The following is a 13,440-nucleotide window of genomic DNA, read 5'->3' on the forward strand; positions in this document are numbered from 1 at the left end:
GTGATTGTAGAAGTTTTAGGTTTAGATAATGTTTAGATTATATCTATATCTGTAACGAATGTTTTTTTTCAGAGCAGTTTTGGTTGCTTAATGTGATGATAAATGATTAGGGTAGCCACCCTAATCATTTATCATCACATAAGCAACCAAAACTGCTCTGAAAAAAAACATTCGTTACAGATTATAGATATAAATACAGTTGACATATTTTGATGTAATCTATTATACGAGTCTACTATATCCCGTTAGGATTACGATACAACTTCTTGTATAAATACTCTCTTTGGTGAATCAATATACAAACACTTATCCATTCTATTTAATGGTATCAAGAGAATGAAGACTCTCAAACCTAAAATCTCTTCTTTGAAATTCTCTTTGATAATTTGTTTTTCTCTACACCAATTATCGATAATATCGAACATGGATATTTTGTCTTTTGTTACATCTATTACCACTTCTCCCGCGATGGAGATCTCTTCTTTGGATCCTCACGATACACAACATTTTTGAAACCAATGATTAAATAATTTATAATAAACACATATTTAGAAATTTTATTATAAAGCAGATATAAACATAATCATGTTCTAAAACATATTTTAAACATTGTTATAATCTTTCAATAATCAATACTAATTAACTAGGTATTTTTCCCACACTTGCGGACATAAACGTCTTACGAATACTTACTATTTTTTATTGGAAAAATAATAGTATAGATTAACAGAAGTTAATTTTTTTAACCACAAAATATTTTGATTTCTCTTAGTATAAATAAAATACGGGGAAAAAAACAAGGTTTTTCATAATATAGTTAGTTTTTGGTAGGCCTTAGATTAAAACCAAACTTCCCAACCAAACCAAAATTTTGGTTACGTCGTCCAGAAGTTTCGTTCGTTATTGTAGGTTTTCTAAAAAACTTTGTTTCATTTGAGTTTGGTTCGACAATTGGTTACTTTAGTTTTCTTCTTAAAATAATTATAACTATACTAAACATTTTCGAATAACTAACCGAATTTATATATAATTTTAAAAAAAATTATACAGATATCTAACTGTAATAAAAAATTTTGTAGGGTTTTTAAAACCGAACTAACCGAATACTGTACCAAACTTTATTTATGGTTAATTCGGTATTATGTATGTTGAACCGAACTAACCGAAAACTGAACTGCCGGAACTGAATATTCTGAATTAACCAAACCAACATGCTAAGGTTTCGGTATTGTTTTGATAAAACCTGACCGAAGTACACACCTTTCATAAAAACTACAAAAGATGTAAATGTTAATTAAAACCTCTTTAGAAATTTCTGACACTTGGATGACCAAAGTTTGACCACATGAAATTGTTACCATTTAGGAAAGTTTGACCACATAAAACTGTTACCAAAACGAAACGGTTGATGTTTACTATAAGAAGGCCACCTCCCTTCTATTCAGCACACACATTACCTAGTTTTGTTTGAAGAAAACGGTTTTTCCTTTACATCTATAAATAAATTCTTCATTACTTTATTTAAAATCTCCCAAATTATATAAATTTTACATTAAATTATTTGAATTCCAAATAATTATTCTGTTTTCAACGATCTTTTGTTTTTATGCGGTTTTTGTTAATATTTCAGGGTTTTCTCCCCAACGAAAATGAGTGATTATAGTCAAAACGACAATGGTATAAAACCGATCAGCGAGACCTCTTCTCGAACCAGCTTAACAACTCCTCAGTCTGAACGAAGATCTGGTGGTATCGTTGAAAGAGTATCTGCAAGGATAGGAAGAGATATTCCACCACTGAATATGGAACACATCAACCCGACTCTTGTTTGCTTTCTTGTTAGCGTAACATCTCCAGGATTCAGTAGTCTTTCTCCATCTTTGCAATCTCCAAATATGTTGACTGACTCTTCTTCACAGGTAAGTAACAATGTGTTTAATAAGTTTAAGATTGATCTCTACACGTTATATGTATATATTAATATATGATAAAACTAAATTTTTATTGTCTTTGTGTAACTTATGTTTCAAGATTTTTCCTCCGAGTCCAATCCCGAATGATGCAACTCAGGAGATGGTGGAAAGTTCAGGTGGCTCCCATGCAACGATGATGATATCCAACAACAATCTTCCTCATCAGCCAATGGACATCGATCTGTCTCCTCAAGGATGTAATAGATTTATAGTGTCTCGAATTCGCTTTCAGTTTTGATTTTCAGAATAATAATATTGTTGTTATTTACAGGTAAAAAAGGCACTGCTGATATTCCAACGGAAGAGTCTGTTGATATCACATCTCATGAATCTAATGCTGATCCTATTAGTGCTCCTTTACTCCCTTCTTTTGACTCTGAAGTTGTTTCTGAAAAGGATGCTATGAACCTCATCTCCCTTAAAAGTGGTAGCGAAGATGATGACAAGGACAAATAATACAACCAAGAGGAAGACAAAGACAAAGATCACAACATTGTTGTAGAATAATAATAATAATAATAATAATAATAATAATAATAATAATAATAATAATAATTATTATTAATTATTAATTATTAATTAATTATTATTATTATAATTATAATAATAATAAATTTCAGAATTGATATATTGAATAATAAGTTTGACCTGAATTACATGATGTACAAAATCTTGTACTTATCCCCGTCATTATGATTCTAGTATAGATTTTGAACTTTTGGTTTAGAAAAATTATCAATATAAAAAGTTCGATAAATATAAGAAATTTAGACCTGAGAAATGAGGAGAGAGTTACTCAAGAAGAAGGACATCGCACCTGACTGCAACCTCCGGGTAGCTGGCTCTTCAAAGTTTCCTCTCAAACATATCCTAAGCTCTCTCGCAACCAATTTATCCCCTTTGATCTTTGTCTTTTCTCTCATATCCTTACAAACTTCTTCAGTACATGTTGTAAACACAACCTTGGATCGATTATGTGCATTAGGTAGCGGAATTCCAGATTTCACCGTATATAAAATAAATGATAAACTGCTGTTACAAATAAACCATATAAATACTAAATTTCTTGTATGGAAAGTAACTGATTTAGAACACTTACCAAGATCAAATTTCTCCCAAACATCATCAAGAAACAAAATAAACCGTGTCTTAATATCTCAATGATCTTTGCAGCTTTCTCTCTTTTTTTGGTAGAAAAGATATATATATATATATATATTTTTTTTTTGGTAGAAAATATATACATATATATATATATATTAAATAAACTTTACATCTTAATTAAATTCATATAATAAAATTTACCTCATTTACATAATTCCCTCGCAGGGAAAATATCGTATCAAACATTACTGGAGTGAAAGACGAAACAAGACCCAAAGTGTCATCATTCAGATTGAAAGCGAAGAAGGCCATCCTGACGATGGTTTTCGCTGGAGAAAATATGGTCAAAAGTTGTCACAAAGAATGCAAATCCAAGGTTATATATTTCGTTCACTTCAAAATTAGTCAGACATTTTTGGAAAAATATTATATATTTATTTTGGTAATCACAGGAGTTACTACAGATGCACATACACTGGGTGTAAGGTGACGAAGCATGTGGAGAGAAGCGTAGACAATGTGAATTTAGTGGTGGCTATGTACGATGGGATACATGAGCACGTTCCACCACCTGAACGCATAAGCAAATCCAGTACAAAGAATAAATCCGGTTCGCAATGTCTCAAGATCCTAGCATGCAAACCCTTGTGTTAGGTATGCCGCCTTATTCCTCTTCGGCCTCTCAGCTTTTCCCTTCTGCCTTGGCCCCACAACTGAATGTGACAAGTTTACAGGTTGACAAGAATCATGGTGTTATGAACCGGAATGATGAACCGAATATTGATCCTGTGATACCCGACGGTACAGAGGTATCCGAGGGGATAAGGGAGCGACTATTTCGTAACTTTGGTATCGAACTTTAGATGGGAAAACATTAACCAAAAGATAAAAAAGAAAGATGTAAACCCTTTATAATTAATAAATCCTTATCTTATAATTACAAATAATAATGACCAAAGATATACAAAATCTTGTACTTATCCATTTCATTATGGTTTTAGTGCATATTACTCTTGAGTTGACCTATTTATTCTCCAATTGTTACAGTGTTACTGTGTTAGGATGGTTAATCCAGATAATAAACTATATGTATATGTGAACTATATAAATCAAACCGACATCCAGTGATACAGAAGAAAAACTAAACCCTGACTATAATCCAATTAAACAGATTGTTTACGCTCATGCTCATCCTCTTTTTAAGTGAGTATCACTTTTACTCTTGCCATTATATTAGCTTTTTGGAGCCAAGTTTCTCATGAGAAAGTTGGATTAAGAGTGTAGCAAACTTTAGATTGTAGGTCATATTAAATAATGAGAAGTGTACAAGTGAGTATAAATATATACAAGTGTTTGATCATATCTCTCCAGCATTTGTTTGAGTAAATTTCAGGAGTTTCTTTATTGTTTTTACTAATTTTTTTAAAGAGAGAGAAAGAAAAACGAAACAAAGCATATCCTAAGCAAACAAATCTCTTTTATTTAGGTAATCTAATCTCCAGGATTAAAAGTTAGCTTTCTGATTGTAATATATTAAAGTGGTCTAAACAACAAATGACCAGTCTTTGACTTGCTATTACCCATTGAAATAACAAAGACCAGAAGGATGATAAACCAAAGGAGTCAATTCCTATCCAAAAAGACTCAACCCATGGACGTTATAACAAGTATACCCAATGCAGCTATGAGAAGATACTGCAAGAAGAAGATTAAAAAAATGACACAGAGTGTTCATTGTGGATTGGACATAGAGTGAGAAAAGAGAATGTATTAACCTAGATGATAGGCTTTTCTGTCATGATTATAGTCACCCATCCAACATAAGGCAAGAAGCTGAAGCAGGCACAAAGGTAAAACCATTTATGAGTAATTACAGCTTTTGGTTTACTTTACACACTATACACTTATGTGATTAAAGTAAATTAATTATCCTACTGCACGACTCATTACATGATGTCGATGAAGCCAAAGCTGACCTTTAGCATAGAGAATTCTATCATGGTCAAGGTTATTGTCACCTGTAAACAATATAAATGAAAATGTAAATGGGCGTTGAATGATAACAATATGATAAACAACTCACACTCAATTCAAATAAATAAAACCAGAACCTTTGGTCAAAACAACGATTTCTCCAGTACTTTCCCTTTCGTGAACCTGTAATGTAATGAACCCCCAAAGAATCAGAATCATCTAGGTGCTACAATCTAAGCACAGGGAGATGATAATGAGGAGATCTATAGAAAAAGTTACCTTAATGACACGATGGACAATTGGAATATCACGACCCTGAAAAGAGAAGCATGAATAAAAATACAAATGAGGTGAAAGGTTCATGCATAAGTAAGCAAAACAAAAAATGAGAAAGGGAAACTTGCATCAATATTGAAAACAACACTTTCGCCAGCTCGGATGGGGTCATTACTCATGTGCAAGAACAATATATCCCCCTACTAGGTATCATATTCACTATGAGTAAACAGGGGATTCACTTCCAGTGACACATCAAAGCTTTCCATGTTATCAAAGCACACGTCACAATCATCCCTACCAGACAAAAAAATAACATATACCAAGAGATTAGGGTGCCAAGTGGGTTTCTAAATGGAGACGTTTATAGTATAAACTCAAATAAAACCATGCTAAAATATTTTAAACATTGTTATAATTTTAAAATAATCAAATTACAAATAATTGACTGAACTTAATTATTTTTAACCACAAACTATTTTTATTTGTTTTGGAATAAATACAATACGGGAAAAGAAAATCACAATTTTGAATAATATCGTTAGCTTTGGTATTTTTTTGATAAAACCGGAATGAAATATACACCTTTCATAAGAAACCAAAAAGAAGTAAAAGGTAATTAAAACTTCTTTAAGAATTGAGAAAATTTGGATTAAGAAAGTTTGACCACATAAAATTGTTACCAAAATAAAATGGTTGAATTTTACTATAAGAAGACCACCTCCCTTCTATGCAACACATACAATACCTAGATTCCTTTAAAGAAGGCTTTTCGTTTACATCTATAAATAAATTATTCATTACTATCCAACTATTTAAAATCTCCCAGATTATATCACCTTTACTGCTTTACATTACATTACTTTGTATTCCAAATAGTTTTTCAGTTTTCAACGATCTTGTTTTTGTGTGGTTTTTGTTGACCTTTCAAGATTTTCACCCCAAAAAATGAATGATTATGATGGAAACTTTATGGATGATTTGTCCCCACTGTCCAGTCCTCGCATAAGAGAGGCATTAGCAATGCTGGATCAAAACGAAAATGGTCTAAATCCGATCAGCAAGGCGTTCCCTCAAACCAACGTATCACCTGATCCTCAGTCTGAACAAAGATCTGGTGGTCTCCGCAACAGAATGGTAGGATTTGATATTCCATCGCTCGAGATAGAGAGCATCAGTCCATTTGCTAATTCGTTCAGGAACCCGATTCTTGTTCCCTCTCCTATCCTCGTAATATCTCCAGGATTCAGTCTCTCTCCATTTTTACAATCTCCAAATATGTTGTCTAACTCTTCTTCACAGGTAAGTAACAATGTCTTTAATAAGTCTAAGATTGATCTCTTACACGTGATATATATTATTGTCTCCAAAAATAATATTAATATATGATTAACCTAACTGTTTATTGTCTTTGTGTAATTTATGTTTCCAGATTATCCCTCCGTGTCCAATCCCTAATGATGCGCCTCCTGAGACGGTGGAAAGTTCTGGTGATGCCCATGCAACAATGATTATATCCAACAACAATCTTCCTCATCAGCCAATCGACGTTGATCTGCCTACACAAGGAGGTAATAGAGTTTCCAGTGTCTAGAGTTTGCTTCAGTTTAGATTTTCCGAATATTAATATATTTCTTTTTACATGTAAAACAGGCTCTGATGATATTCCAATGGAAAAATCTGTTTATATCACATCTCATGAATCTAATGTTGATCCCACTGGTCCTCCTTTAGTCCCTTCTTTTGATTCTGATGTTGTTGCTGAAGCTGATTTTATGAACACTATCTCCCTTGAAAGTGGTAGCAAAGATAATGACAAGGACAGAGAATACAACCAAGAGGAAGACAAAGTCAAAGATCACAACGTTGTTATAGAACCTCCATCTCGAAAGAGAAAGTTCCAAGTCAACATTGAGTAATCAATATATAATAATAATAATAAAACTATATATTAACTCAATTTATAATTGATATGTTTAATAATAAAATTTACCTGAATTACATAATTCCTCGCAGGGAAAATATGGTATCAAACATTATTGGAGTCACAAGACCAAAAAACAAGACCCAAAGTGTCATAATTCAGGTTGAAAACGAAGAAAACCATCCTGACGATGGTTTTCGCTGGAGAAAATATGGTCAAAAAGTTGTCACAGGGAATCCAAATCCAAGGTTATATATTTCTTTCACTTCAAAATTAGTCAGGCATTTTGACAAAAAATATTATATATTTATTTTGGTGTAAATGGTAATCGCCACTGGTAATCGCAGGAGTTACTACAGATGCACATACACTGGGTGTAAGGTGACGAAGCATGTGGAGAGAAGCGTAGACAATGTGAAGTTAGTGGTGGCTACATACGACGGGATACATGAGCACGTTCCACCACCTGAACGCATAAGCCAATCCAGTAGAAAGAAAAAATCCGGTTCGTCTATGTCTCAAGATCCTAGCATGCAAACCCTTGGGTTAGGTATGCTGCATTCTTCCGTTTCGACCTCTCAGCTTTTGCCCTCTCCCTTGGCCCCACAAATGGATATGATGCAATACTATATGGATGGACTCTCTAAGCTTCCAAGTTTACCGGTTAACAGGAGTCATGGTGTTATGAACCGGAATGATGAACCAAAGATTGATCTTGTGATACCAGACGGTACAGAAGGTTTTCAAGGAGATAAGGAAGCGACTATTTCGTAACTGTGGTATCAACCTTTAGATGGGGAAAACATTAACCAAAAGATAAAAAAGAAAGATGTAAACCGTTTTTTAATTATTATATCCTTATCTTATAGTTATAAACAATAATGAACAAAGATATACAAAAATCTTGTACTTATCCCTTTCATTATGGTTTTTAATGCATATTATTCTTGAGTTGACCTAATTATTTTCCAATAATGACAGTCTTATGTTAATCCAGATAATAAATTATATGACATGTGAACTATATAAGTCAAACCGACATCCTGTTATACAGTAGAAAAACTAAACCGTGACAATTGTACAAACAGATTGTTTACGCTCAGGCTCATCCTCTTTTAAGTGAGTATCACTTTCACTATTGCTATTATAATTGCTTTTTGGGGCCAAGTTTTTTTTCTTTTAAAAAACTTTTTTGGAGCCAATTTTCTCATGAAAATTTTGGATTAAGAGTGTCAAAATGTAAATTGTACTTCTTATTAAATAATGAGAAGTGAACAAGTGAATATAAATATCACTTATATTAATTGATGATCTTTAAAAAAATATAATCTTAGTTTTGTACTAATTACAAAGTGATCTTGCTTATGTGTCACTCCCTTAAGCATTTTAATTGCTGATATGGTATCATTACAAAGAGTTTACCTAAACCTTAGTGTAATATAATTAAGCTCTAGCGTAATACATACAAATCAAATCATTTACTACCTAACTAGCTTAAGACCCGCTTAATTGCGTGGGATGAAAGTTATATATAAAAATATTTGTTTATGTATTATTATTATTTGTATTCATTTACGTATTATGTATATAATTAAATTAGAGTAAACACGTAAATCAAAACAATACATCTTGTTTATTTAGGATATTTTTTTGTAAATAAATCAAAACAATCATTTTATTTATTATATATGGTATATAACTAAATTTCAATGACATGGATATAGATATATAGTATATTTTAATATCAATATTTTATTATTGAGAATTTATACTCATGTGATAAACACAAAATTTCTAATGTGCAATTTTTTTAATGCAAATTTCAAAATTAAAATATTAATGTTTCAAAACTTTTCCAATACAATTTATGAAATTAATAAAGTATTTTTCTATGAATGTCTAGTAAAGGAGGATTCATATTCATACGATTGATCATTTGTATCTTGTTATTACCAAAACAAAATTAAATTATGATCACAAAATTTTAGTGTGAGGCACTTAATGTTTTTAGTAAATTTATAATCGTTTTAAAATTCAAAATATAACATATAAGAAAAAAAAATTTGTTTGTTATATGGTTAATGGTTGTTTAATATTTTTTATAATATATAAAATTAAAAAAAAAGGAGCTAAGATAAAAACAATTATTATCAAATATTTATTATTGATAATCATTAATTATCATATATACTTTAACCATATTAGACAATTTTGTAGCTTTTATTTAAGGCAAGTTGAGAAAATATTATTTTGCACAATATTTATCAATTTAATAGTTAATTTAAAAAAAGCATAATATAAGTTAAGATGGACCAACATATTTCTTTAGAATTTTGAATTTCATTTTTCATGGTGACACGTGGCTACAAAACAATGTTGTAATATTTGTCAATTAATTTATAAGGGATATAACATTTCATCGTACAAAAAAAGCTGACAAACCTCGTGAGTATAAAGTAATGATATTATAATAAATTAAATATGTAGTATAAATTTTCGTAGGTAATGTTTTGATCCAAACTGAACACATACATTAAAAACTAAGAAATGATATTGGCCCTACCGATTGCTATTCAAAGGTTCTTCAGCATAATACATAGCAAATCGCCTTTATATACCGAGTAAGGTTCTTCAGCTGTCAAACGTTTCTTTCAATATCTGAACCTGAACCGTAGAGAAATGATGAACAAATCACAAGAGAATTAAAAAAAAAAAAATCATAGAACGACAATACACGATGCATGTTTTCATTCGAAAAATATTTGAAAATCATATCAATGGAAAAAAATATATTAATATACGGTTTTTTTATTATTGATGTTGGTTAAGACTTAAGATTCATTTTAATTTCAATTGAACCTAACCAAACTCAATCAATTTTTTTCGGTGTTTTAATGCTAGAACTAGGATAAGATATGCGTCTTGCGCAAGGTGAGTTTATTTGTATATATTATCGATAATGTTTTTTATATATTTGATCATTTTATTTATACATATATAATGTTATTTGTTATATAACTACCAACTTATTTTTCTAAGGATTTTGAAATTGATTCTCGTGATGACACGTGTCATGGTTCAAATGTTGTAATGTTTCTTTTTTAATATATAGGGGATATTAATAATACAATGCATTGGCCACAAAGACTTAACCAACATATTTTTATGGACCTGCCTCACACAATTATTAATATTTCCATCGGCAGCTTTCCCTTGAAAAAAAATGATAAAAAAAAAAAATTTGTTTAACATAAATACCAAAACTGGTAATGATTGATTTAACATATCCCTATATTAATTTGTGATATGAACTGGTTAAATTTTAAAGCAGTACTTTTTGAAACACATGAAACTCAAAAGTAATCTGCCTTTTTTATATACTTCACTTACAGTAATAATTACATGATTTTACAACAAAAATTCTCTAGAACAAATTGAAGAAGGACCTCCCAACCATTCATGCAAATAGATATAGTTATGACCCTTTAAACAATATCATATTACATATTATAAAGTTTTTTTTATCAAGTGACTAAATTTTTCTGGTTAAACCACGTTTGCTACATATACAATATAATTAATAAAGTTGATATGAGAAAATCAGGAAGATTAACTGAAACTTGTGTAGCATTATTCTATTACAGTGGTGAATGTTCTTATTAATCAAGGTAGATAATACTAACTAGCGATAATGTTCTTGTCAATAATTTTTGTAAGTGATGTAGATTTGTTTATTTTCATACATAATGCATAGAAAATTACATGCTCTATTTTTTACAAACTTGAAATAAAATGAGAACATTTGATAGTTATCCCTATAAAACGTATTTGTAGACGTTATTAAATAGTTATGCTTACATGAAAAGAAAAACATATACGATAAATAATACTGATTGATTACACTATGGTTTGACATAGCATAGGTGCACATGCCGTCTTATTTTTAGACTATGTATATGTGACTGTTGAAAATTGTATTTCGCTAGGGAGTTAATTTATAAACTATGATATTTCTTAATGTCTTATAGTTCTGCCACGTCAGACTTTAGAAGGCTTAAACAACTACCACATAATTCTGCCACGTCAGACTTTAGAAGGCTTAAACAACTGCAATATATAGAATATTATGATTGCTATACAATTCTTCAGTACTAAGCAATGAATTGCCTAATAATTCTATTGAAGATTAAAAATACTTTGGCACTAAGCAATGAATTGCCTAATAATTAACTTTCATAGTAGTTAATGCTAATGAATGTATCACATTAATCTAACTATTACTTTATATAAAACTAGGGGGTAGTCCGCGATTCGCGTGGAATATTGTTTTATTAGTATTACGTATAATTTTTTGGAAGATGTAATTATGTGGTCATCTTTATTTGTTAAGAGCATTATTTGGTATTTTTATTATGTTATGTAGTAGTAGATGATAGGTTAATATATTTTGTGTTTGTTTTTTTAATAATGTATTGTTGTGTGTATAGTAAAACTTGTTAGTTGTAAAGTGATCATCTGATATAAAGCATATTGAATTTCAATAACTTTGCATTTAGACATTTGTTGATTCAAAAATTAACAGTTTTAACGTCATAATTGTATTTTATTTTATTTTCAAAATTATTTTTTTAAGATGTTTTTTGCCATCTTCCCATAATTTGACGTTAACCTATCACTGCATATGTATTTTGTTTAACTGTCCGGTGTGCGGTGTTTTTTCCAGAAATGATTGGTATGTTTTGAAATAAAGTTTTCTTTGCCTGCTTCTCATGTGAGATTATCTTCTACTTGTTCGAAATTGGGTTTATGAGTTCAAAGTTGTGCAGCTGTTTCTCACTGTGTTGTAAGCTTTTCCGATCAATATTGGCTGCTTTTCTTCTTCCGATGTTAGAGACTGCATCTCCATGGGTTGGTTAGATTTTAGGCGTCCGTGATGTTGTCTTCCTTGTCGTTAGTTTTCCGTTGATAGTCCATGTTCATCTTTGTTTTCAAGATGTGGTTTTTGGTGATACGACTTATATGCTCTCTTTCATATCTCGAGGACGGCTATATGGCTTGCTGATTTAGTTTTTTTTTCTCCCTTTTCTCTATGTTCTTTCATTTCTTTGTATTTTACATTGTGTCTCGCTTCTTTAGTGTCTCTCTCTTTCTCCATGTTTGTCACTCAAGATTTGGATAGTGTTTTCCTTCGTGTATACTCAGTAGGCTTGGAATGTTGTTTCTGATCTCAAGCTTGGGCTCTAGTTTTTGGTGGTTGGCTTCCATTCTTATATCCTCAGGTTGTTTATCTGTTTCCTCTTATTCCCTGGGTGTAGGTGTACAAAGTTAGTCTCTTGGAGTTTTGGTCCCTTCTATCCAGAGCTTTGTGGTTCTTCGCTGGCATGGACGCCTTGTCTGTACTTATTTAGTTTGTGAGGTGTTTCTTACCTCTTAGCTGGTAGTTGAACTTTCACTGTTTTAGGCATGTGTTTTCCTGCTTCATGCTTACTTTTGCCTTCTGGTGATTATTTCGTTTTCTTGATTTTTTGCATTGGTGCTTGATCACACACATTTTAGTTCGGAGATTGCGTTGTCTCTGATTTTATCTTTCTATCTTTTCCTGGTCTCTGCTTATTTTGGCCAAGACACTCTATGATAATGTGAGTTGAGTTAGTCTTCATTATTGATCTCCTTTCAGCTCTAGATCTTTACTTAATAAATGTTACTATGACATATTTGTTTTTTCTTTGTGATTGTAGAAGTTTTAGGTTATATAATGTGTTGGCTCTAGTTTCTTCTTCTTAATTTATGATTTTTAATAGTAAAGAAATATATATTTATAAATAAATTATCGAAAATAGTTAAAATAATAAATAGTGAGTGAAAGTTTATTTTATTTGAAAATAAATTAAATATTAAAATATTTTTATATTATTTACTTATTTTTTTATTCATCTTGAATTTTAGTGACCAATTAAATAGATATCAAACTTCATATATGGATACTAATGCAAAAAAAAGATTAGATAACTAAAGTTCTAAACAATTCTATTAGATTGGAATTATCGTAATTTTGTTATGTTATCTGTTTTTTATTCATAAAATTTATGCGTTTTGCATTATTAAAATTCATTTCCATTGGTAATTTTTTTAATTTGAACAAATATATGAATTTTCAGAGAAATAAAGAAGGACATGTGGCAGCAAACC

The 13,440-nt window shown here is 30.7% G+C and overlaps 2 protein-coding genes across 2 annotated transcripts; both read left to right on the top strand.

Annotated features, from left to right (window-relative positions):
• The first annotated feature begins 6 nt into the window (after positions 1-6).
• LOC103832711 (probable WRKY transcription factor 10) lies at positions 7-7,259 on the top strand. The gene is made up of 4 exons (XM_033283364.1): positions 7-1,919; positions 2,032-2,170; positions 2,245-6,898; positions 6,981-7,259. Exons 1-3 carry the CDS (start codon positions 1,650-1,652, stop codon positions 2,427-2,429), a joined length of 594 nt encoding a protein of 197 aa, XP_033139255.1. The 5' UTR covers positions 7-1,649; the 3' UTR covers positions 2,430-6,898; positions 6,981-7,259.
• On the top strand, positions 6,276-7,246 carry LOC117130594 (probable WRKY transcription factor 10). The gene is made up of 3 exons (XM_033283365.1): positions 6,276-6,629; positions 6,760-6,898; positions 6,981-7,246. The coding sequence occupies exons 1-3, from the start codon at positions 6,276-6,278 to the stop codon at positions 7,244-7,246; spliced, it is 759 nt and encodes a 252-aa protein (XP_033139256.1).
• Positions 7,260-13,440: the final 6,181 nt, after the last annotated feature.

The sequence above is a fragment of the Brassica rapa genome, unplaced genomic scaffold (genome assembly GCF_000309985.2).
Source record: "Brassica rapa cultivar Chiifu-401-42 unplaced genomic scaffold, CAAS_Brap_v3.01 Scaffold0577, whole genome shotgun sequence".
Taxonomy (NCBI): domain Eukaryota; kingdom Viridiplantae; phylum Streptophyta; class Magnoliopsida; order Brassicales; family Brassicaceae; genus Brassica; species Brassica rapa.

Bases quoted from the DNA above. Each gene is read 5' to 3' on its own strand.
- LOC117130594 (XM_033283365.1), top strand. From the start codon at position 6,276: ATGAATGATTATGATGGAAACTTTATGGATGATTTGTCCCCACTGTCC. The intron at 6,630-6,759 runs GTAAGTAACAAT...TTATGTTTCCAG, and splicing joins TGTCTAACTCTTCTTCACAG to ATTATCCCTCCGTGTCCAAT. The intron at 6,899-6,980 runs GTAATAGAGTTT...CATGTAAAACAG, and splicing joins TGATCTGCCTACACAAGGAG to GCTCTGATGATATTCCAATG.
- LOC103832711 (XM_033283364.1), top strand. From the start codon at position 1,650: ATGAGTGATTATAGTCAAAACGACAATGGTATAAAACCGATCAGCGAG. The intron at 1,920-2,031 runs GTAAGTAACAAT...TTATGTTTCAAG, and splicing joins TGACTGACTCTTCTTCACAG to ATTTTTCCTCCGAGTCCAAT. The intron at 2,171-2,244 runs GTAATAGATTTA...TGTTATTTACAG, and splicing joins CGATCTGTCTCCTCAAGGAT to GTAAAAAAGGCACTGCTGAT.